Source organism: Cydia fagiglandana, chromosome 14, assembly GCF_963556715.1.
Source record: "Cydia fagiglandana chromosome 14, ilCydFagi1.1, whole genome shotgun sequence".
Lineage (NCBI taxonomy): Eukaryota > Metazoa > Arthropoda > Insecta > Lepidoptera > Tortricidae > Cydia > Cydia fagiglandana.
This window is the reverse complement of record NC_085945.1, coordinates 432,447-459,374: the sequence shown is the minus strand read 5'-3', so window position 1 is coordinate 459,374 and position 26,928 is coordinate 432,447. Positions and strand designations below refer to the sequence as shown.

General features: G+C 37.9%; 1 protein-coding gene across 1 annotated transcript in view; it reads right to left on the bottom strand.

Moving 5' to 3' along the window:
• The window catches only part of LOC134670584 (GAS2-like protein 3), a 107,379-nt gene that overhangs the window by 19,804 nt on the left and 60,647 nt on the right, over nt 1-26,928 (bottom strand). The window contains exons 3-4 of the mRNA XM_063528385.1: nt 8,300-8,515; nt 7,558-7,732 (exon numbers count right to left, since the gene is read on the bottom strand). Of these exons, the coding sequence (XP_063384455.1) occupies nt 7,558-7,732; nt 8,300-8,503 (379 nt within the window). The 5' untranslated portion in view covers nt 8,504-8,515. The remainder of the gene's footprint in view (nt 1-7,557; nt 7,733-8,299; nt 8,516-26,928) is intronic.

The window sequence follows — 26,928 nt, the reverse complement described above, 5'->3', positions numbered from 1 at the left end:
GATTTCCCGCCATCTCTCCCTGTTGGCAGACTGTCTGGCACAGTCAGATACGCGGTTTCCCACTGCGGATTTTATTTGGTCAGTCCAGCGCATATGTGCTCTGCCGCGCGATCTGGATCCCTCCACTCTTCCTTGTACGACCAGTTTTCTTATCTAAATTGGTTTAAAAGGGACGACACTACAGTGTGGCCACTTTATAATTACTACTCTTTTTTGCCAAACTACGTTGTTTATCAGCTGAATTAACTAAACACAGGATTTATTTTTTAGTCCATATTTTTTTGTCTAATTAATTAGTTATTACTCGTATTTATTAACGTTATATTATTTAGATTAAGGTCAAATACATGATTCACCGTCTACCACCGAATATTGACCCCACGTTACGCAACAATGATTCAATCAACAACAGACAGGTTTGTTTACATACATCTGTTCTCGCGTGTGTTATGCCGAATGGTTATTACTGAGTGCGTCTATCGTGCACACAGTTCACTGCTCAATTGTGTACCTTATCGCAATGATGGAAAGTCTAATATTAGTCAATTTATCTAATACAATTTCCTTGAAACGGCTTGTCCGACATACGCGCGATTTCTCAGCGAGAATCCGAGTCTCACGAGAGGCAGACTGTAGAAAGATATGTGGTGTGTGCAGTACGTTGCTTAGAAATAAAAGAGTTAAGAGATATTACCAATTTTCTAGCTAGCTTGTATCTTTTTCAAAGTAATCCTAGTTTTCAATAACAAATCTTTAATATACTTACTAATCCTAAAATTTTCTATATTAATCCCAAAGACGTGTTAGATCTAAATTAAAAAGTTTAAATTAGAGAACTTCTTTCTACATAGGTATGTATAGGTATACATAGAATTATAGATACTTAATCGAAAGTTCGGTTGAAGAGTTGAGCTTAATATCGCTAACGCCTAACTCGAACCTTTCCATTGTCAATATACTGAACATTCTTACTATACCTAACCTAAAGCTAAACTGTTCTCTTCTCACAAGAAAATCTAAACCAAATTAAACCTCGTTTCCCCTTCACAAAACATAAATTGCTTTTGACAGAGACATGAGGACATTATGTCGTGACAGACGTCCCAGCACATACGAGATAAAACAATTTGTGTGCCAGTGCACTTATGGCTTTCGATGGTTATGAAGCTTCGAGGGAACTTTCCCTAGTTTCATCTTAGTGAAATCTGGGATTAATTTAATCGAGGGTAGAGTTATGTAGGTATGATTTCATGCATAAAAATGTTGACAAAAATTTAACTACAACGGGCATATAAATTTTATTTTAGATAAAAGTTTTATCGCTGACTGTTTGTTTCTTTCAACAGGCAACTATTACTCATCGACACAATTCTAGCAAACCCAATAGTTCAGTCATTATATCCAAAAAACCGACCCTACCCGTGAATAATTAGTTCTTGGATTTTTTTTCGTAGGTCCCTCGGGGGGGTCACTGGGAGTGTAAATTCAAAAAGTAGACTGAATCAGGCTCCTGCGTATATTCGAAAAACGGTTTTTCTTGAAGAACTCGGCCATTTTTGATTTTACAGTAAAACCGTGAGGACAAAAATTGTAGGAAATTTGATTCTCTACAAGTTTGGTCCTCACAATTTTTCTTCTACGATCGATATTTTGGAAATTAAATTTGAAAAAAAGCGACAAATTCAAAATTTGATTCTCTACAAGTTTAGTCTCCTCATTTATGCCGTAAAGTTGAAAATAAACGAGATGATGAAAATGTTTTGAATTTGTCGCTTTTTTCAAATTTATTTTCCAAAATATCGATCCTAGAAGAAAAATTGCGAGGGCCAAACTTGTAGAGAATCAAATTTCCTAAAATGTTTGTCCTCACAGTTTTACTGTAAAATAAAAAAAGGCCGAGTTATTCAAGAAAAACCGTTTTTCGAATATACGCAGGAGCCTGATTCAGTCTACTTTTTGAATTTACACTCACAGTGACACCCCCGAGGGACCTACGAAAAAAAAATCCAAGAACTAATTATTCACGGGTCAAAATCTATAATGACTGAACGAAAACAAAATAGCTAAACGTTTTGTTTGACAGTTCTAAAAAGGAAACTAATTAGAGTTGTAGTCAAATACCCTATTCAGTTTGTTTAAGAATGTTCATATTTAATACTTATACGAAATATGTAATTTTAGTTTATTTTAATAAGTTATTTTATATTCAATATGTAACTGAAATAGATAAAAAACAAAATTAAGTTACGTTGTTTTATCACAAAATTTGAGATATACGTCAATGCTTACAACACTCTGTGTCTTTTAGTAGACTTTGCGTGGTAACGGTCTTTGATACTGTCACTTTTGCGCCTTTCCCGATGGTGCAACATAAATAGACTCAACCAAAACAGCTGCGTTGAGCGTTACCTCAATTAGCAAATATATTCGTCAGAATGAGGGCTAAGGCTGGTGAGTCAGGCGTGAGTCCCTCGAGCGGTGGGCGAGTGTCAATGAGTTGCAGTTTGCAGCCATGCAAATAGGTGCTTAAGCTACCCATACACTCTGCAATGTTCTGTTTATATGAATTGCACTGCAATAAGATTACAAAGACACGTTTCATACAAATGGCCAGCGGACATTTGAATGTATAATTCTTGTATCTACTTTTCCTAAACTGTGGTGGCTGATATTATGACGTTGGACTTTCAATCCGGAGGTCGCGGGTTCAAATCCTGGCTCGTAGGTATTATCTGAATTTATGTATCATTTAATATTTACCACTAGCTTTTCGGTAAAGGAAAAAATCATGAGGAAACCTGCATACACCAATGACAGAGCTTCGTATATCCTCAAAGTTGTCCGGTAATGCAATGTTCCTCCAATTTAAATTATTTGTTCTCATGGCATCCATGGAATTTTCAACAGCAACAAGACTATTTGTTTGTCTAAATTAACAAATGTTTGTATTGGAGCTACCTATTAGTCGCGTCCCCGCCCTGCGCGTGCGCGTGGGCAGCGAGGTGACGGATCTAGCGCCTGCGCGCCCTTGCCCTCTGTAGTTAAGGTGTGTCCAGCCTGGCCAACACAATCGTTTATAAAAAACGACAATCGAAAACACGTAATAAGTAATAGCATTTCATACACAGTGGACAGTGGACACGCTCCACCCCGCCCTGAATGGGATTTACCTGACATACAAGACGGAATATTGCCAAAAATGAGATATTTGAGCATAGCAAGAAGCCATACTGTTGTATCGCCGAAATAGTTTAAGAGTTTTTTCTGTTTACAGAATATTTACATCTTAAATTCCATCATAATTTCTAGAGATGCACCGGATATCCGGTTACTATCCGGTATCCGGCCATTATTTTACTATCCGGCCGGATACCGGATAGTAACATTGCTTAATTTAGGAGTATTCAAATTGGTTTTAAGAAACAGACACGGTCATAATCGTACTTGTTTACTATTTTAAAACAATTTAATGATTCCATTGACTTCGATTCGAACCTAGAAAATTGAGTCCGCGCGAACGTACACCAGGAAACAGGTCAAACCTGCAAATGCGCACCTGAAAAACCGAAATGTAGGTATAGTTCCGCTAGCCGAATATCCGGCGGCCGGATACCGGATATTCGGCCAATAGTCAGGCCGAATATCCGGTATCCGGTATCCGGCCAAACAACTATCCGTTACATCTCTAATAATTTCTTCGCATGATAGGGTTGACTGTCACTACTTGTTACACTGCCATCAGTGTTGTTTGTTTTAAAATTTTCTGTAAGGTACTATAACCCCTTAGTTTGTAAGCTCTACTAATAAAAAAATGTGTCCACATGTTACACGTAATAAAAATATTCATTCATTCATTCATTCATAAATACACTACTAGTGTAGAGATGCTTGAGATTAAATATAATTATCTATACTTTAATTTTTTAGATTTCGCGTTTAGAGCACAATTCTTATAGCGCCCTTTAAGCGCGCAATCAAAGCTGTCATTGGCGCAATTTAGACACACCTTTATATAGTCACTTACTACTTCGAGACCACCGCTTATAAAGCCATACCTGTTTTAAGACATCTAAATCAACTCCATCAGACACTTAACTTGATATATTGTTATTAGTTCTCCAAGTTGTACGAGTATGTTACTCATTGACGCTTTGCTATTTGTAACTGTATAGGTACTTATAACTAAATTTAATTTAGTGTTTTCTTATTAAACCATTTATATATTTGACCTGTTATGTAATTTTATATCTCTTTTCTTTTTGCCTGTTATCTGCCGTGATTCTTCTGATCTCTCATCGAAAAAACCAGCGCTGATAGTCGCCAGCAATCCTATGCTGTAAGAGGCACTTTACTCTTTCTACGTTTTTTAGGGTTCCGTACCCAAAAGGTAAAACGGGACCCTATTACTAAGACTTCGCTGTCCGTCCGTCCGTCCGTCTGTCACCAGGCTGTACCTCACGAACCGTGACAGCTAGACAGTTGAAATTTTCACAGATGATGTATTTCTGTTGCCGCTATAACAACAAATACTAAAAACAGAATAAAATAAAGATTTAAATGGGGCTCCCATACTACAAACGTGATTTTTGACCAAAGTTAAGCAACGTCGGGAGTGGTCAGTACTTGGATGGGTGACCGTTTTCTTTTTGCTTTTTTTTTGTTTTTTTTTTTGCATTATAGTACGGAACCCTTCGTGCGCGAGTCCAACTCGCACTTGCCCGGTTTTTTTTTACTTACGAGTAGGTATATAAATTGTCTCGTTTCTGTTTACGAATAAAAATATTTATATTTAATTCTTTTAATTCTATTCTAAATTGCATGTAATTCAAGCACATCTAATAACTTATGTACCTCTTAAGATGGACAGTTAGTTATTTACGATTGTAGTTACGCTTGCCACCTCTTGATCGACCGCTGCCATTTTAGGTACGAGGCCAATTTAAGTTGAGAAATGTACAGAAATTGAGATTTCAAGTCTCGTTTAGCTGTAGATAAATAATTGACAGTTTTATTGAGGAATAGACCAGCATAATATTTTTTTTGCAGGGATGGCTATCATAGGGCATGAATTGTCGTAGGTACTTTGTTTGCGTACGTCGCTCAGATACCTACAGTAAGAAAGAAAGAGCTTCATTCCTTCTGCTCTACCTACATTTGTGTACAAACGCAACAGTTAAAAGCGACGAAAAAGTTTGTAGATGGTTTTCCCTTATAGACGGTTTTCTCCACATGGACCTTATATGGTAAAACGAATGGAATACATGCGTTTAGTAAGTAAATCTCAAAAGGCAAAAAACAATCAAGGCTATTAGGGAGACCTCGTCATCATTTATTTGTCAAAGCAGCAGACGATGTTTTATTTACATTATAGATACTACGTACTCGGAGTATATAGTGATAAAGTAATAATTATACGTTACAAATTATTACAATAGGTACCGGTTGGTTTTATTTTTTCAAACTTGGCTGGACCACAACCCACTGGTATGTGTATATACAGGTCGTCCCAAGACTATGGGACTTCAAGGGAAAGTACCTTAAATATCGTAGATAGGATATTTTGCTGAAAGAAGACATTATTTTAATTTAAAAAACAATTTAAGCTGCATTCATAGATTTTAAAATAATTACATGGTTGAACCGGGAATGGATCCCGCTACACGAGAAAAAAAATCAACCTGTAGTTTTATCATACCAATCGAAAGGATTCATCATAAGGATTATTTTTTTCTAAATAACATAGTGTCAGAAATAAAAGGAAGACCATGAATGTTATGTTCACTTCAAATGTTAAAATACGATATTTAAGGTACTTTCCCTTGATGTCCCATAGTCTTAGGACATCCTGTGTGTATATGTGTCAAAAAAATCATGATAAAGGCTTATCATGATTTTAACTCGATTATGTACATTCAATTAATTATTCACACGGTAACTGAACAAAAACACAATCGTTAACATAATTAACGGCAAAACGCCGTGCTTAATTAAAATTACACGCAAACTCCGATTATGTTAAGCGCTGATTGTTTTGCAATATGGGATTAACATATGCAATAGATTAAGCTACTTTGGACGAAATACCGCAATTAAGTTCAATGCATTGCGTGAATTTTTATGCAATTAACTTAGCTAATTTCTTAGTTGAAGACAAAATATGGCAAAGCTGATCTTGTTGAGCGAAAGAATCAATAGATTCAATAGAGAATAGAAATAATATAGTGCCTACTACCTAATGTTATAAAAAGTTTCGAATAATTTGAATATGATCGTGACAAACAAACAAGAAATAAAGGAAATTCCCACGTGCCTTAGCAAAGTTTTTCACTGACGTCGGCACTACGACGGTTTCTCGATGTATGTCTAGAAGAAAGACGAATAGTTGCGACCTGTGGTCCACGTCTGTTCTTCGATTAGTTATTGGGGCCCCTGATTAAAAACTACGAATGATATGCACTTGATTGTGACTTGACTACGAACGATATGTGCCAGCGAGGAACTTTTTACTCACGCTCGCCGGACAATGTGGTCGCGATAAAAACATGTTGGCCGCCGCGTGCGCGTGGGCAACGCAAAAACAACACCGATATGGCGCGATGATACAATACAAGGTGTGATACTACATTAGATCGCATCATAACTACCTACTACTATGTATTTTGAGTACACCTGATATTTTAGCACTGCACATACGACATCTTCTTCAGAGTAACTGAGGTGCGTAAGTTTTGCGGTCAGTCCACACCCCATTGCTATCTATCCTCTTCTGGTTTCGCTTGTTACGCATTTATTTTAAATAGTAGGTACATAGTTTCGACGTATAGTACCAAATACGCTTAGTGCCATTACGCTGTATCGCGTTTCGCGAAATGTGTTTAATTAAAAGCTGTACCCCCTTATTCATAAACGTTTACTAAAGTTGACAAGCCGATAATAATCGTTTGTCCCTTTCCAGCATACCAGTACGTCGGAAAGGGACAAACGATTATTATCGGTTTGTTAACTTTAGTAAACGTTTATGAATAAGGGGATTAGTACCTACCAGATTATTAGCATATCAAACAAAGGATGACCAAGTTATTGAGCTTGAAATCTTAGGTACATTAGATCGCATGCTTAGTGGATATATTTGCACCAGAGGGCAGCTGGCCATGGCAACATAAAAACGCTAGAAAATACTGGAGATTACGGCAACTAACGGGTTGTTTCGCTAGAGAGAACCAGGAATCTAAATGGGCCATCGGAGTAAGAATAGTATGTTTAAAGGCTCGATCTCTACGCATTCTTATTGCTTGTGTTAAGATATGAAGTTAAGCGCATGTAGATTTGTTTTATAATTTTTAATCATCTAGTAAAGGTGTCCCAGACAACTTAAGTCAGTCTTACGAATATCAAGTAAACAGAATACACACGACAGCGACTTATTCAATTTATTTTTGAAACGCGACTAACCCGTGGAGCGCCCTACTGTCAAACGTGTGCTGGTAACTAGTATAGGAGTTCTCGGTAGTAGTCTATCATCTGCTCTGCTAGAACAGTCTACATTCTAGTACTCACCTATGGTCTTGTTGATCCAGTCGGCCAAGTCTTCCTGCAGCGGGAACAGCTGCCGCGCCTGCGAGTATAGGATCTTCTCTCTATAGTAGTCTTCATCTTCTGCGCTGGGAGTCTGTGCTGCTAAAGCGCAGTCTGCTCGCTCGTAACTGCTGCTCTTCTTTCTGTTCACCACCACCTATGGATATTATAAAATGTATGTGTCTAAAAATCTGCGTCTCTAAAAGGATTCATTGAATAACCTAGAGTTTATTTATCTAAGATGGGTAAGTTTGACAAAAATACGATATCTTCATTTTAAATGTCGTTTATTTATAAAGGTTGCCGTTTATTAATAAAACTAAAATGAAATGATACAAAAACTTGTCATAAAAGTATATTGAATACACATTGACACTTGTGAACTCTGTTGTAATGATACGAAGGTTTAAAAATCAATGGACGTATTCATTCCGTGACCGTGCCTACTTAATTATGTTTTACAGATAAATAACTGCCGCATTCATAGTCATTTAATTAACAATTTAACGTTCATTTGTCAACATCATGTTATCTTTGTTTACAAGCGCCGAGACAATGGTTATTTAATTAAGTCTGAGTGCGTATCTCCTTGCTGCTTTGGGTGTTGAGTTGACATAAACGAAGACGTCAGAGCGCTCAAAGGTTGTTGAAGTTGCGGTCGAAAGTGCCGCTGAATAGACGGACAAGCGCTGCGTTCCCACCATCTACAAGAAGTTTTACAAACCTCTCCGTGCTCCACGCTCCGCGTCTCTTTTCCGCCCTGAGTGTTAACATACTCGAAGGCATTAGAGCGCTCGAAAGCGTTGAAGATGCGGTCGAAGGTGCCGCTGAGCGGGCGGTCGAACGCCTTCGGGTCCACGGAGGGGGAAGAGGGGCCCCAGGAGGCGCGGCTGCCGATGGCCGTCGGCCCGCAACGGTAGTATGCCATTGCCTCCCTTTTCTGAAACAATAAGAAAGAGGACTTAGAAAATTGTTCCGTATTGTAAAGTACCCCATTATACTGAGCCATCAAATCCAGATATAGCGAACACCCGTGAATGGCCGGGCACGCATGTTTGCTGTAGATTACGTTCTTTATGCGACCCTTGCATGAGTTGCATTAATTAGGGGCCCAAAAACTCGTGCAAAAGAAAAAACAAAATCGTCCGAATTCGCGGCGTATGCGCTAGATTTACGTTTGCTCTTGTCAATGTCAAAAACAGGTGACTAACAAACGCACATTACTCGTATTATAATATTATTATGTGTACTCGGTGGAAAAATATGTGACTTTTAGTTTTATAGAAAAAACGTTTCCATTCACATTTTCAGCTGTTAACATTGCATGTTTAACCATAATGCATTGTTTTCAAAGACGTAGGTACAGTAAATCACCTGAGGATGTTTGTAATGAGCCGAACGTCTGTGCACGTCATTAAATAAACAACGAAACACGTAACATACTATTGTACCAGTCTCCGTTGTTGCCATACGAGTAGTGAAAAACCATAAATAAGAGCCAGGCGAATTTAAATCTTATGCGAATGTGACAAGGACTTATCTTAGTACGCGGATAATGCCTCAGCCACTGATCAGTTTTTGCGACATGACATAACTTCTTTAATGACTTGTTAATGGCAGTCGTTGTTCCATATACGTCCGCTTGAATGGTCGATCATTCGTGTAAATTTCGGCCGAAACACATTTAGCATTCGGACAGGGGAGCCATTGTTCAAATCCTCGCTAATGGAACAGATATGACGACTTGACGAGACCGAGACCATGCATACCATAATTAAATAACAAAGCAACCGATCTTTTTTACGCGTCGGTGCCGATCTTTTTCACAATGGCAGGTTGTTACTAGACGGTTTCGATTTCTGCGAAGCCGTCAACTTATTTAGCACTTTAATGAGAAAACACCTCTGGACTGTAAGCAGGTAGATTAGAGATACACAGGAATAAGTACCCCTAACCCTAGGTCTCCGTGCACCCTACGAGAAACATGCAGTCTAGTATGTGTCAGAAACTTGGAAACATTGCTGGGTTTCATATATGGAGGGAGGTTAAAGTAGCGCCATCACCACGTATTTCACGCTTTACACAATGGCTGTCCAACTGGGTGTGCCAAAATGCCTAGGACAACTAACTAGCTGACTTGAAAAGGCATTAACATCAAGTAATTAAATGGTGTTTCACCATTTCGTATCTAAAGGACTTGCAGACCTACAGTCCATCACAGCGTCTATTTCGGTGCTGCACGGATGCGCTGCGGTATATTGATTCGTCGAATCCCATTCATAGTTAAATTTACGAGAGTAAAAGCGGATGGATTGCAGTATTTGCAGTCACCGCATTGCGGACTAAATTAATTGGATTGAAATTGGTTTAACTTTTCAAAGTTTTGAGGTAAGTTACTCGTATATAGCATAATAGGGAGTTCTGTTTGACGTTTTATTTATTTTAAACTTTATTGCACAAAGTATATACAAAAATGTACAAATGGCGGACTTAATGGCAAATGGCATTTTATAATGTATCACAGGACATTCTTCTCACTTGTGGAACTCGTATTGTAACATAATAGTAGGTATGGTGTATTCAAATTATTGATTAAGCCTAACCGTGTTTTAGTGCAATTTTCACAATTTATTTATTTATTTAAACTTTATTGCACAAAACATAAAAATATGTAATGTACAAATGGCGAACTTAATGCCTAATGGCATTCTCTACCAGTCAACCATCGGGCCAAACAGAAACATGTAAAAATGGTGCAAGGAGAACAGAGGCATTTATTAGAACATTGGAAAACAACTGAACAACGAACAACTAATAATCCTGATAAACTACATATAGAATACACAAATAAATATACTAGAAAATATATAATTAATACAATTTACCTACATAATAAAGTTTTCAGTCTTTTTCTTTCTCAGAACTTGACAAACAAGCAATTTTGGAGCGTGAAATGTTTGATCGCATTGTATTTACAATACTTTTGCTCCTTCATCATACTTTTAAAACTCGAAAGAAGCGACATAAGCATACAAGACTAAGCTCTTTCCCATTGACGTCCAGTTTTTTGCGGGTACGGTTTTCTGCAGGATCCCGTTTACGTATACGAGCTAATATAGTAACACAAAAGAAATTCATACTGTCTTAAAGAGGATTCCTAACATCGACTTTTACTTAGCTCGCCTCCATAAATCCTTATGCAAAGCGGCGGCCATGTTCGCTCGGAGCCTGGTCAATTATCTAGCCTTTGCGGCTCCAAAACGGGCTTATCGCCTGGGAATGTCTTCCAGCGCGTGATCAGCTAATCTATTACATTAAAACCACTTACCGAAGTCTCATAAACAAGCCAAGCAAAAGGGTTTGGATTAAGCATAGTAGTTAAGGATCGGGAGGTCACGTTACACTGGTCGAGGATTTTCTGCCAGATGCCAGGCCTTGAACCCCGCCTTATATGCGCGCGCATTATGCCTGTGATTATGCTAAACCCGAGACAATGGGATTTCAGTGCGCGTAATGAAGATCACGGCTGCGCTTTTGTATTTATTTCAGCTAATGAAAATTGTTGCAGTTGGGTGTTGCTATTCAAAATAAACTTTCATTCTCTTTTATTGACTGGCGAAATAACCATTCATACAATTTTTTCGTTTGGCGTTTGTCGATGTACGATTGTCACCTTGGCTACGCCCCTAAGAAGGAAATTTTTAACAGTGACAACGCAAGTTTCCCATTGTTGCAACGCTGCATGCTGCATCAGCAATGCTGTTGCAGTCACAAACAGAATGTTTTAAGGTCTGGGTTTTCCTATCCGGTCAAAAAAATATGCATACAATATTTTGTCCTTATTTCTTTCTTTAAACCCGTACGGTAAGTTCGTGCGTCGTCGCCGATTGTCCGCTGCGCCGTGCGCGCCCGCACGACGGTATAATCGTACATCGTCGTGCTCATGCGACTCATGCGACTGATTGTTCTGATCGACAATGACAGCGTGATCGTGTTGACCTGTTGTGTTGTTTATAATGTTGTTTGAGGAAGTCACTTGACGATAATTCAAAAAACAGCCATCATACACCGTAATGTTAAGCTCTCTCAGTAAAATTAGGGCTCATTTAGACGGCGCGCGAACTCGCATGCGATTTTAGTTACATTGCGGACCATTGAGGTTACATAAATTCAGCCGACCGATCAAATAACGTAGGGATGTTACGATTCGACTTCACAAATCGGTTCTAACCGATTTAGGTCTGAAGTCGACTAAATCGACGTGAGTGTTCCGTAAATCGACTTAAGATACGTTCACCCGCTCTAAACGCATATTTGTATATTTGTTGATGCGTCACTTTCATTTGACATATTGAGGATTAAAATGTACGCAAATCGATTTCAAACCACGAAGAAAAATGTTGCCATGCACATTGCCGCCATTATTGAGTCGAGTCGAAACTTGGTATCTACAGGTACAGGTAAAGTAAAATGAAACTTATTGTTTATGTTGTAAGGTTCAATTTCGCATGGGCTTAAAGCGATTGATTTGGCGGTATACTTGGATCGGTTTGGCAGTTTTGCGCCACGTCGATTTGCTAACTCAACGATTCGCGGCAATGACACGAAATCGCACGAGACCGCACGCTCTTTCCTGCTTGCTCGTATAGTGCTTTCCCGTTTTAGCTTTAGAAATTATAAAATTGTGATTTACCGCGCAACAAAACTAAAAAAATATTACAAAACTTTTAAGTCAACATTTTTGCTGTCGATCGGATCGAACAAAGCGTAAAATTGACAATTCAATTTCCTCAACTCAAAGACTACGGAGCGGTTTGAACTACTGATACTTATTTTAAGTCTTAAAAAGTAGAAGTTAAATCGACTTGGCCAAATCGGTTTGCAAACCGATTTGGGTTTAAATCGGAGTCGACTTATTCGGTTTGAAAATTTTTCGATTTGGCCCATCACTAAAATAACGCAATGTAATGAAACTCGCATGCGAGTTCTCGCACCGTGTAAATGAGCTCTTAGTTTTCTCGGTTCCTAAGATACAGGCTGCGCCTAGTTAGGGGCCGACGGATATTCGCTTTATTGTAACATTTTAGTAATGTTAAGTTAAAATTAAGGGCAACTCACTAGGTAATTTGAATCACAAATTGCTTATCTAAGTTTACGAAGCACGAAGCAGCCAGACGGCATCGGTACCGAAATGCGGAAAACTTATAAAAATCGATCCAAACAAATTTACGACAATATTTTGCATATCATCCTTATTTGGCATTGTAATTACAACCCTACTTTAATAGCAATACAGTTGGGTATTGCTGAATCTTACCTGATGGCAGATGGCACGCAATGCTTACGGACAGTTTTCCTCGAGACGAAGCGAAGGGAAATACACGAATATTAAATTTGCATTGGGGTTGAGACTTTCCGTGGAAAGATTGAAACCAACGAAGCATATACTTATAAAATATTCAGACTTATTTTTAGGGATAATTAGTTAAATTATTTGTTTTGTAGGTACTTTATCGAAATATTTTTGTAGTGCTTTTTAAGACCAGATGCCTAAAACCAATTAAATGAAAACTAGTACGTGAACTACAGGCTGGTTTTATCCCAAAATAATGCACAGGAACCTCTATTGCTGCAAATCGACTTCTAAACTGCCTCATAATTTCAGTTTGGATCGACTTGCGGAAATTGCTCAAAACAACGCCTTTCGTTGAGAAATGACCAACGAACCAATACGGACCAATGAATTATTTTGTGAAACGGAAAACTCACCTGGTTTTCAAAATGGACTCATATCCCGAGATATAGTTCTCATCCACCAACATTTCCATTCAGAGCCATATCTCCAGCCGCCGATAAAGTCGCGACAGCAGCGCGATAAACGACAAGTTACGTAAGACAAGTAAGACAAGCTCAGGCCTTCGCGTCGTCGCTCAACTTGACCCGAGTCCGACAGTATTTGCATAACTCGGCCCGGTGAGGGCAGGTGGCTTTACAACCTAACAATTACTGTATTGTCTTGAAGTAGATCAGCCGTTGGTCTGATGTAACTAGTAGGTAGGTACTCTGAAGGTGTACCTAAAAATTGCTTGCAAGTTGTTAATCATAGATTTCGCTGTGCAAAAATGACAGATTTGGAGGAACTTGGCACACAATTTGGTTATAATCTAGATCTAGATTAAGACATGCCGTAAAACGAGGTGGCTTTGTAATGCAGGGGCGACTTTGAAATTTGAGTCTTTAAGCCATAATATATTTTTATAGGTACTCGATTTTTTTACAGTAGGTTCAAATCAACATCATCAATGAAGTAGCAAATCTATAGTACCTACCTAATCTAAACTAGTTACACTAACAGTTTTAGTACTAAACTCTCAAATTAATCCCAAATTTTCCTAAGCCATCTCATTTCACTGGTATTTATGTTAGTTATTATCCCTTAAAGAGGTGAAATGTCTTGTATTAATGATTCTGAATCTTCAGGTCAGTCCAACCAACCACACTTCTGACAAATCACGGGCGAATCGTGTCACGTCCACGTATCTTTGGTTGGTTATTGGCGGTAATGGTTATCTTAATGTTAACTCCATTAAGATGGATGTTGTGCGGATTCCCGGGTGCGCCCGCGCAGGGATCAAGAGTATCAAGACGAGTGCATTGCTCCCTTACACAGGGCTACCACTACTCTTTAAACAATTGGCTTGGCTGGAAAAAAAACCATATATAATAGCATTTTATCATATTTTATTAAATATTGACTCTGACTCAGACTTAGAATAATCTGAACTAAGAGTTAGCCCACAGAATAGACAAATTAAGACCGTCAGTAGCTAAGCCAAATCTAAACTGGCATTTTTCAACGATAGAGAATATGTTAACGAATATGTTAAGAAATCAGATTCTATGAACGATTATCCGCGGTATCACTACAAATTTTTTACAGAAATGTAAATAGGTAGAGTCCTTTTAAAAACTCTATTCAAAAGTACCATGACGGGAAATTTTTATATCTTACCTTATTTTTGGTAAGATATTGTCTTGTGAAAATTGAACCAGAGTGCTCAGCCCTGCACACAAGGACAAGTCTCCATAATGGGAATCTCCCGGCGAGTCCCAAACCCCGCGGCCCATTCGCGTTCTTGCCATCAAATTCTTGGCAAAACTCTCAAATCATTGCTTCAAGAACTACTTGAAGGGCTTTAATACATATTGCACGGGTTTCTCAATAAATTTTTCTTATTCATAATCACTACCTAAACAGATCATCGCAAATCAAACGCAGGTAAGTAAACATAGGTACGTTTGCTTTGCTTAGAGGTGTCTCATTTCACTCAACCACGTTTATAAAGCTTATTTGTTGAAGTCCTTTACATAATTTGTCCAACCGATTTACCATTTTATACGTAGTAGGTACATATACTTAATTGGACCGAAACCAGCATCCTTGGATAATAAACTGGGCAATCGAATCGTTGTAACACCTATTTATAAATATGTACGTTCTATATCTTAATTCACAATTGCACAATACAGAAAAATACTTATAATGAAAACACATTGAATTTGTCTATCAGCCGTCAAAACAAAATAAAAACCATTCATCAAAATATCTATATAAGTGGGTAACCCAAATTGGAAAATGATGATGTATAAGTTTTTTGATGACAAAATTAAAGACTAACAGAAAATTATGATGAAGTCGGTTAGAAACATAACAACAGCGGTCGCATTCAAATGTTTTAATCAAAAGAATGAGTTCAAACGTGATCGCGGTGATCGGTGTTTCGGCGGCGGTTAGTTGGCAAATCTATTCACAAATCGTTCTATGCTCGACTGCATATTTTTCTACAGCTCGTAGCATTGTTGGCAAATGATCATACGGCGCACCTGATGGTAAGTGGTTACCGTATCTTATGGAGAAACCTACTTCTTTTTTAAATAGCCCCATGCCATAATTCCTCGAGAAAAGCTAAAGGAAGGAATGCGGAAAGAAATTCCTTTAGAATCAACTGTGTAATGGGCGATCATTTAAATTAGGTTCCAGGGATTGAGAACAGCCTGTTGGCGGCGAAGTGGTCAAACTAACCGCTGCCGTGCTGAGCATGATGCATAATCTATTATTCAAGCGATAGGGTACAGTCACCTGCAATAATATGTTACTCTTCGAAGGCCGAGAAAATATGTGACACGCTCTTATGGCTCGACAAATAAGATCGTGTCAGATATTTTTGCGGCCTTCTTTGTGTAACATATTATTGCAGGTGACTACACATAAAAATGCAAACTAGAGTCCGTAACACAATTGCGATATCATATTGTGAGAAGTGCCAACGCAGCCGGTAGCGGCTCCGGTACCGCACCAACCCACATCTAGCCGCAACATCTAACTGCTAGCCCGCAACATATTCGCTTTCCGTCCGTCTCAGGTTGCACCTATCATATTTGTGGTATTTGGCAAGAGGAAATGAGATCGATTACTGATACGTTCTAAACCGGTCAACTGTACTTGTACTTTCAATGGCTAAAGGAGACTGACTATGACTAGTAAAGTTTTAGTGTACTGTATCAATTACACCTAGATCATAAATGTGCGTTCGTGTGTGTCCGCACCCGTGTTTGTATTGAAAGAAATATTTGCACAGCAGTAACAAAAATATCTGTCAATCTTATTTAAAGAGTTATAGAAAGATAATATATTCATCCCTCTCGCGCTCGAGAGGAGGCCTGTGCCCAGCAGTGGGACGTATATAGGCTGAGATGATGATGATGATGATGAATATATTCATTGTTCAGCCGGTTAACAGCAGCAAATTTTCTGATTATTGGCATTCACAACAACCTGGATACCTCACTTAGAGTCTCAATCATCTGTAGTTTTATTTTAACAGACTGAACGTTTACTGTCAAAACACCCAAGACCTTTAGTTTAAATAACACAAGAGCGTGTCATATTATTAAATAATTTTTTGAGCGTTCGTACAAGATATGAAAAAGCTAATTTTAAAATACTTAGTTTGGAATTTATCCGAGAGTTCAAAACGATCATTTGTCGCGAAGTTGTAGTGTAACAAGATCGCTTCGGCTTCGAACGATTCACAAGCAAACGTTACTCAATCAATTGGCAGGAAATCGAAACCAATTCAAATGCAACTAATGGTTAGTTCATGTCCTTTGAATGGCCAATTTCTTTGAATGGACAATTGCTCTCGTTGCATCTATGATGGGCTATTCATCTTGATGGAGATTAGATGTCGGTATCAGAAGAGGAAAACGATAGAGTAACATTTTATATCTGATCCTTTAGGATTGTAGTCTCAAAACGGCCAAGCTTTGAACCAAATTTAATCTAGCTAGTTGTTTCTCACAAAAGGAGAGGCCAGAGATGGTGTGAAGTGGGGCAGAAAAATTCAAAAAACGAACAGTCGGCTCCGAAACAGCATCTAAGGACGCAACCGAGATACCCTTTCAGTTGAGAGAGATCACTAAGTAGGTTTTTGGTGTCTCGACGACGACTGTACGAGAGGTACAGTGAGCTGGGAAATTACACGGAGAAATTATCAATGAATACATTGATATGCACTCTTTTACGGCTGATGGTACGAGTTATTTATGTGATTTATAAAATTTTCATTCATTCGTGTAAAACAGCGGTCGGCAACCAGCGGCCCGCGGGCCGCGTGCGGCGGGAAAGTACGGCCCGCGACCACTTCGTTGACTGCTATGTGGCCCTTGGCTGCTAAAAGGTTGCCAACTGCTGGTGTAAAACATGAAGCTGCTTGCTAGTTAACTAATATCAAGATATTTGCAGTAATGTAGTAAAAACCTATGTAGGGTAGAGCCCCTCACATGTTCTTTGTATTCGTCTCAGTGTCCCCGACAATCGACATTTAGCCGAGAGACACACATGCATACACAGTGCACATTACAGACCCGTTTCACTGTGGCGGCCATCAATCATTATTGCATATGTGGAGTTTAACCAATCTTAAAATGCACATCGCTCTGTCGATGTTTTTACGATCCGAACTAAATGTATCGGTTATGTTAAAATAGGGGTTGGTAAACTTTTGAGAAGAATCAACCGATATTAAACTAAATAATATCATAACATTTAATCTTATCGAATTCAATTTGTACTGATTGGTAAGCTCATGATTGAACTCGTAATAGTTTCATTCCATTATTATTAAACGTTGTTTTAATCAAACTTAGTACTATTCGTATCTTCCCCACAATGCGAATTTACAACCTTATATGTACATTGGCGGTCGTTTGTGTTCTCAAAATTTTTATCTATTTTCTATTTATAATGTTTCCTTTCTAGCCACAATCCTCCCAAATTGACCAACTCTTGAAATTGCAGTAATATAATTTAGTCTGATAAGGTAACCCTATCAGCATCAAATGCACATTATGTTCGATATAAACCTTAAAGCAATGTAGTAAAGACTACTTGTGGTCATAAGTGTTTCCCTTATTAGTATTAAGTCTAGACATTAACCGGCCGAAGACTAACCACGTGTCGCAAGTATTACAAACAAAAACATTCTTGAAATAGTCACAGAAAGCTCTGGATACCGTCCTCCTCGCTTGCATGTAAACATACAAACTTCAGAAGCACAAGGGCCTATTACACTTCACAACGCAGTTAAATCGAGCCCTTTTCCTTTTGATCTCTTCATTATATTAAATTACAGATACAGAGCGGCTACCGCTTTACAAAAATCGAATCTTTAGCTATCCCTTTCACCCTCGACTTTTGAAATAATGGAGTAAAAGGAACGGAACGTTATTGAACTTGAAAGCGCGAGCTGTGCCTTACGCGCATGACATAAGAGCGAGGGCGACGCGCGCGCACAATAGGGCGCTGAATGGCGCTATGGATAAGCGGAAGCGATTTAAAAAATAATAAAATTTATCTATGAAATACCTGAAGACAAAAAGACAAGTTATAATTTTAAGTATACAAATGTATAAGTAGTTTTGAATGTTTTCACTTGAATATCAATTGTTACAATGCTGATTGCTTTTTTGTTTCGTGAACTGGTGCTGTGCTGCAGTGTTGCAGTATCAATTCCTTCGATAAAATGAGTGACATAATAAACGTACACAAGGACTTTAGCACACTACCCACCTAGCTGTTGCTATCTCTAATGCACGCGCTTTATTAATTATATTGTCAATGTACGAAAATCCTTGTGATAAGCGGCTTATCTTAATCGGAATCGGACCTTATGGATGACGCGGCGTCTTCAAATATTTTCAAGTTTCTGCAACCTCATTACGCCAAAAAAAATTCTGTCCCGCTTCCACCTGTGGCATGGTCCAGGCGGCGGAAGCCCCCTCCCCGCGCTTGCGTTCATTGATGGATGCGCCGCACTGCTCAATGGGCTGCGCAAGCGCTTACCCAGACGCTTTGCCTTTACATTTTTGGGTGCACATAAAGTAGGGATGAAATATTTCAATTTTTTCGCTTTAACCCTACGGTGTGGGGCGTTATTGGATAGGTCTTACAAAACGAATACGGGTCCTGAACAAATATTTTTTGTAAACATTGCGCAAAAGAAAGTAGCAAGCTGTTGGCGATAAAAAAAAATGCCGCCGTAGACAGTGTTTTGATATTTACACGTTCTAGAGTCCACTTGCAAAAATAAACTTGAGCTCTAGCCCTTTGCGAGTACCAGGTAAACATAGAACGCAGGACAGAGTGTAGCCACAATGTTTGCCTTCCTGGAAACCTCTTCAAACTGTCAATTGCTAGTCATGGAGACGCCTACGGGCCCACTAAACACGCAATGTCGGTAACCAGAAAATAGGCTTCAAGCCTCTCAGGGTATGAACACTCTAAAAAAAATTTGGTTGGCCCTATCAATATTTTGATAGTCGTAATCAAGCATCTTGATTCCATACGAGCCTAACAAGGACTTCGACATTTCAAATAAGGTAATTCTGATTGATCTTACTATTGCTATGTAACTGAGCCAACTAAGATCTTGTTCAATATATACATGAAAAAGAATTATGGTAACTAATTGACCCTAGTAAGATCAACTAAGCTTGATATTTATTGAATCAACCTACGTTACATAATTATGTCAACAAGTTAATAATAGATGCAAGGTATACAATTGTTAGGATTAATCAATACCTACTTTATTAGTTCAATCACAGATACACTTATTGTTTTAAGTAATCAGCTTTCATTGATTTATATAAGATCGTAATTGTTGTAATTAACTTAACGTCAACTAAGAAGAAACTGCTCTTAGTTGGTCTTCATTTTTTAGAGTGAATACACAGAGCTGATTAAGTACCGTATTTACCTCATTGTCTTGTTCAATAAGACGAAAGGAAAGGAGACCGAGTTAATATGGCCGCCTCTCCTCTATGGGTGTTAGTTACTATTATATTAGACAATTTTTTTACGCAATTTGATGTACTTTCTGATTTGATGTGATTTTTAGATTATTATAAAAGTTTTAAAAGTTTTATTTTTCGCTATGGTTTCGATATAAATCAAAAATAGCTAAGGTTAATACACAATAAATTGTATAAAAATGTTTTTTATAATATACAGGGAGGAAAATCACTGGAAACGAACTGTGTATACGATGCTCGAATCAAAGGATCGGCGAGTCGCGATAAAAATAAAAACAAAAGACGAGAGTTTACAATGGAATTTATATCGACAAGATACAATAAAGCTAGAAGTGAAAAGGTTGGGTTTCGTGACATCTCAATTTTTGTAAAAGGTTATTGTCGCTGTTTTGTTTTTGCATTTTGTTCATGCTATTTTATCGAGACTTTTATGTAAAATAAAGGTTTATTATGTATGTAGTTTAATCGTAAATCATGATCGCATCATGTGACGATGTATATTTAATATTAGTTCCAGCGGACTAAGTATAGGTCATATGAAGATTATGCATTTCTCTTCAAATTATCATTCTCCAGGAACTAAGTCAAAACAAATTTTAATTTAAAGCGAGAAAGCATAAAATGTTGACCCGACCTAACCCCTTTTCTAACACGACACATTTTCAATTAAGTATATGAACACGATACACTTCATCGCGCCACTGAGTATGCTTTTAACTCCCCCATTGGTCGACGGAAATGCCAAATCGTATTAAACACCCCTCTTTCCAGCCCGGTAACGGTAATAACCTTGAGCTTTTGCCGGTTTTTGTGTCAGTCTGTATACTGGGTAACTATTTATTAATCTGTAACTGGGTTGATCGGCATTTAGGGTTGTGAGTTGGAACCAATTATGAATCTTAAAGCTTCGAAGCGAAAATACTCGTTAGTCTTCACGACTAACGAGTATTTTCATTAGGCATAAATATAACTAAACTAATACTTATCTTATCTTAATAAACATATCTAAGTAAATAAAAATCCTATTAGGTATATATAAATTGGATAAACTAATTCTAAAGTTGAACCCTTTGGCAGTTCAGTTCTTTTCTCACCGGGGACACCGACCATGCCGGTGCTTATTTCACAAACTTGGCAATTGAGACTTTGCACTACCGATTTTCTGTACATACATTTCTGGATCCACCTTAAATGTTATCAAGGCTTGAAGGCTTGCAAATCTTAACACTCTATAGCAGCTCTAACTCACAACCCTATCAGTAATACTTAACCTATACAAGTTGCCGTATAAGTCACCGTGTTAATTATACTTCTTTGAATAAACGAACACCGGTCGTAATCGAGCCGTTACATAACTTTAATAACTATTCTGGCTGCATAACACCAGATCTAATTATAGACAATTAGGGTATTCAATGAAAAAGAGTAATTGTTACTAGCATCAATCAGAAAATACCACTATACGTTATATACAACTTATGTAAAATTGAATAAGTTGGCTTAGAGTATGGTATTGTATAATCTGTAGGAAGGTGAAATATGATTATTTAGAACGAGCTGTAAAAATGCGCCAATAAATCGCACTTTTGTGATAAGTTCGCTAGTTTTCTAACTGAAATGTACCTATTACTTAATTTACGTTAATGTTAAATAAAGAGGACTTTACAGTACTTATCGGCAAGTGGGTTGTAAATAAAACATTAAACTATGGTTAAATTAACTATACAAAAAGAAAAGGGTTAGTTATCGACGCGTGATGCACCCAGCCCAATTTTTATTTTAATATTGTGTTGTATTGTGTTGTTGTACTGCCCTTTACTAACTCAAGTTATTTATCATAATAACAAAGCAATATTTCTCCAACCACTCACAACCGTTAAGACAATGCAATATTCTAGTGTATGGCGAACCGCATATACCGCAGGGACACAGTTCCCCCGATAGTCCCCTGCGTTACGGTACGCGCGCCCACTAACCCAATGGCACCCATCGTGTCACTCACCTCCTACGGTCGGCTGAGCTCCTAGTGCATATAGTGGCTAGGTACTGTATTATAACTTGCTAATTGTGACCACTTAATTAAGATTCTGTACCTGAAATTGGACTAACAATAGATCTAGAGATAAATTCGTACCTGAAATTAGATACCTAACAATATATTGCACGTAGAGATATTTTGTAATAAATAGAGCCAGAACCTTTGAAAGCTGCATGAATGCTCTGTTTAGCATCTAGTTAGTTCAATTAGGTACTATTAGTTATGGAGAATGGAGAGCTTTTTTCGTATGACTGATATTTTAATTGTCTTTTTTACCTACTCTAACAGAATGTGACCACTGTAAACCTCTAGCACGTTTTTTTATCAATTAGTTGTTTTGATGATGATATCTATCTATTACGAGTACCTATTATTTTATCTATTATTTATTCTTTTATTTTTATTTATTTTAGTGTACTTGTTAAATGATTTTAATTTAAGCTACTAATTCGCTTGTCAGACGGCTCGGTTAGCTTTTTATACTTTGTGATACTTAAACCTTAACAAATTAGACAAAGTAAATTTTATTATTCAAAACACATCTCAGCCGGCCTACAATGCTGGCCAAGCCCGATATGGCTACTATAATTACCTCAAACTAAAACAAATAAGCTAATCCAGTTAGGCACGATAGTGCACGCTCGCTGCCGGTTTAGCATATCAGGCGGAACGATCACACGCAATTAGATTACATGATACCATCTAGTTCCTAACTAGTTCGGGAGCTTCAACAGTTAGCACTCCACTCAGGGAAATGGTAAATATTTCACACTGAATTATGCCACTTAGCCTTGATTAAGTATGCCTTTAGTAAAATACGAAAAAGTTTTTTTGTACAAGAAAGAAGAAATACATAACCTGACTCTAACAATTCATCCATAATAGTACATTGTAGGAGAGGACGGAAAACCGCTAAAAGATGGACGAGTGAGTTCGAGGGCCGATACGTTAGTGGAGGCCCTCGAATAATACGAGTCCATCTTTAGCGTTTCCGGCCGAGGCATTACATAGTGCTTTTCACGACTACTGCGAGGAAATAAGAAAACATTTACATAACTATAAGTACTAGCCCGCGATTTCTCTGGTAGCAAATTACTAGCCACTGCCTGTACTGTCTCTTGAATTTCGGTAGGCGTCAGCGTAAGAATATCATTTTCTTCACTAGAAGAACTCATTTTTATAGCGAGCGTAGATAAGCGTTTCTTATATTTTTTAGTCAAACAGAATATACACTATCCAATTCAGTAAGTATTTTCAGATCCCGCCTTTTTTACTTTTTTTACCACTTTTAAGAGGCGTTTTTCTGTTATTTGCTTCAAACCGACTCTAAAATTAGAAGCGTTTTTGCTAAAAAAACCACAAACAGCTACAAAAGTCAAAAACGCCTTAAGCGTCAACTGAATGGATAATTGTTAAAAAAAAATGAAGTGAATAGTATTGTCATTTCTTTTTTTTTTTAAACAAGAAATTGGTTCTATAAATAACCTAATTTTATTTTTGAAGGAAAAAGTTGCGCAAAAAAAGACCTTTTATTGTTTTTTTATGTTTTAAATGATACTCATTGCTGTAGCGAACTGACACCAATGACAGATGATGATAACAATGAAACATTGTAGTAGTGGTGGTTCAGGTGCTACAGCTATTGCCTACTTTCCAGCTTGGTTTTAGACCATCTATTGCTACATTTCCGAACAGTGGCGTGAAAATTAATTAATAGAACTAAAATTAACTTTAATATAAAAGTAATAGCCCCATGCGGTACCAGGCTCAAATAAGACACCAGGAGCTCCAAACCGAGCCTTTAAACAAGACACCGGCAACAGGTGCTCGCGTAGGCGGCCGCTTGCTTATTTTTTGCCCAATCTCTTAATAACTCGAGTAGAATAACTCGTACGGCAGATGGTCTGATTTTAATATGTTTTATTGTTTTGCAAATGGACCGGACGGACCAACATGGGCGTATGACATCATGGACCCTTTGGAATGTACTTGGAAGAAACTATTTACTAGTATTGTAAATAAACTAGCGTTAAGTGGAATTCAGAGAACTCTTAAGGTAATTAGTGTAATTACTTAAACCGACAAACAGCAATGTAAATAACTTAAATAAGTTCTCATAGTAGAAATTACAACCAGCTTAGCTTAGCCTGCCTGACTCTACATTCCCTTTTTTTGCATTGTGGCGCCGTCAAGTCAACCCACATGTTGTTTAAGTGGCTACCTTACTATACTTAAATTATGTTGGCGTGCTTTGGATCAATAATTCACCAGAAGTTTAGAGGAAAATAAATAGAAAAGGGACTCCTTTGAAAAACTTTACCTACCCTATATTGTGTATTGTGTGCTGTGCTAGAATGAATACGCACTTACGCTAGAAACTATAGTACTTACGTTCATAAAATTCATATGCGACTGTAAAGTGTAGTAGTAATATTAGTAGTAGCTACATATGTGTAGAGAGCAGGTAATTGGGAACAAAGTTAATAGGCGCAACTAATAATAACCGATGTGGCGATAACGCGCTATCTGATGGCGCACACAATACAAGCGATTGAAGCAGTATGCTAACTTTCCACGGTTCAAATAACAAAGTAGAAATTAAAAACTGGAGCAATTATTTGAATTATATCATATAGTACGGGCTATGTACAGTCTGTGTGGAAATGATTTGGCAAAACTACCATAAAATAAGAATAATATCATAATATAAGAATCTAACCAAACCTGTGCTAGTACCAGTCCGCTGTAGTTGTCACTAGTCAGAGAGAATAGAACCACCCAATTATAATAACTACCAACTTCAATGTCAATACATTAACTAATAGATACACCTAGTTTTAAGTATACCACATTTATTCATCGCGTAGAATGTAACTTGTAGTTATAATGTCATTATATGTAAATAATTATGCCATTCAAATGTAATGAAATCAATGTACTGTTTACAAACTTATACTAATATACGCTAACGTTTCGCGTAATTTCTGTAACGGAAGTGGCAATTAATATTCCTCTGTGTCAATTGGCTGTCCGATGCCGCCTCGATGCCGCGATAGTGTCACAGCGACTTCCGAATAAATGTAACCCTGATCGATAAGCTGGATTACCGCAGTTTTTACACCACCAGCGTTTATGTAATCGCCTACTTACATATCTTTTGACGAAGGTATTGATATCTATTATTTGCTTACCGGACATTAATACTATCAATCAAGCTTATAAAGGTACAATATATTGATTGAGAGTTATTATTTTCAATTAAGTTCAGGCGGGATAAAAGAATCTTTTTATTTTGATTCTTTTTATCGGGGCAAGAGAGAAACCGTATGAAGATTCCTTAAAATTGGTTTCCCTTGGCCAGTTTCTCTCACGTGTTTCTTTCACGCCATGCTTAATCCCGGCTTGAGATTGAAATTATAGTAGGTGTAAGGTTCGTTACAAGAGGTCATATGTCATGCATTAAATATTATGAAATAGGAAAATAATAAAAGTCAACAGCACTCACATTTTAAACTAGTGCTTAAACTTTCACCGTCAATGCTCATACGACTTACGAGTCTTTAAAAATACTTCGCCTTATCCCAATACCGTCCGTCATATAATTATAAGGGCTCAACTGTCAATATCACACCACTCCAAGGAGATAAGGAATTTGCGACTTTAACCCACAATGCCTAAAGTTGCAATTATCTTAACGCCGTTCAAAGAAGATAAATGAGACGTTACCATCAGACATTCATTAGATATATGAAAATACGGCCACCGACGGCCTTGCCAGCGGCGCCGGGCACGCGGTTTTACATTACTCCTTAAGAAAACTCTTCAACGGATCTTTAAAATCCGTCGAATATAAACCTAATTGTAAGATTGATTCGATTTAAAATCGCTTGTTTGGTTATAGAAAAGTAAGACCCCTTAGTTTTGAGTAAAATAATTGTTGAAGTTGTAGAGCGACTTCCTAAGTATGTTCTGGAAGAAACTATTTTGGCCTGAAACCTGAACAATACTTTATTGTCGCGGACGAGTACGTCAGTAAGTTTATGAATAAGTACCTACAGAATACTTACAGACGTGCACTTTAATTAATAATTAAGTATAACCTTCAACTTTTTAGTTTAATAATTTTTAAGAAAAAAAAACCGACTTCTATGGGGCCCGGTGAAAGATTATGGTAGATGGTGCACTATGTAGAAAAGGAGGTAAAACCAGTACCTACTTTCTAGTAGCATTTCGTTTCCGTAAGGGTCGTAGTTATCTAGCCTAACCTAACCCACTTCTCTGATAGCAGTTCGGTTCTGTGAGGATCGCAGTTCGAACCTAATCAAACCCACTTTTCTAGTAGCATTTCGTTTCTGTAAGACTCGCAGTTCTAACCGAACCTAACCCACTTTTGTTCGGTTCTGTGAGGATCGCAGTTCAAACCTAACCTAACCCACTTAACGGCGCATGCGGTGCGGTGTACGGGAGTTTGAGCGGGAGGGGTTTGGCATCATCATACCCACATTTTATGGTAGGTAATCATAGTGGTTTATTTAGTTTAGGTATCATAGTGGTTTTCCGGGTCAAGGTCCGGGTCTCTGAGTCAGAGTCCGGGTCCGAGTCCCGGTCCAAGTCCGGGTCCGGGTCCGAGTCCGGGTCCGAGTCCGGGTCCGAGTCCGGGTCCGAGACCGAGTCCGAGTCCGGGTCCGAACCGGATCCGGGTATGAGTCCGGGTCCCAGTCCAAGTCAAAATCGAAATTCGTAATCACCAAACATGTACTATGCGTCGTTGAAGAGTTCTGTTTTGATCATCATCAGCAGTTCCACTTCGTCAAATGCGATAGTTTTTAATGTAAATGCTTGATTTTATGATGAAAATACAAAAAATATATACGTATGCCTTTAAGATTTGAGGAGTTCCCTCGATTCCTTATGGATCCCATCATCAGAACTCGAGCTTG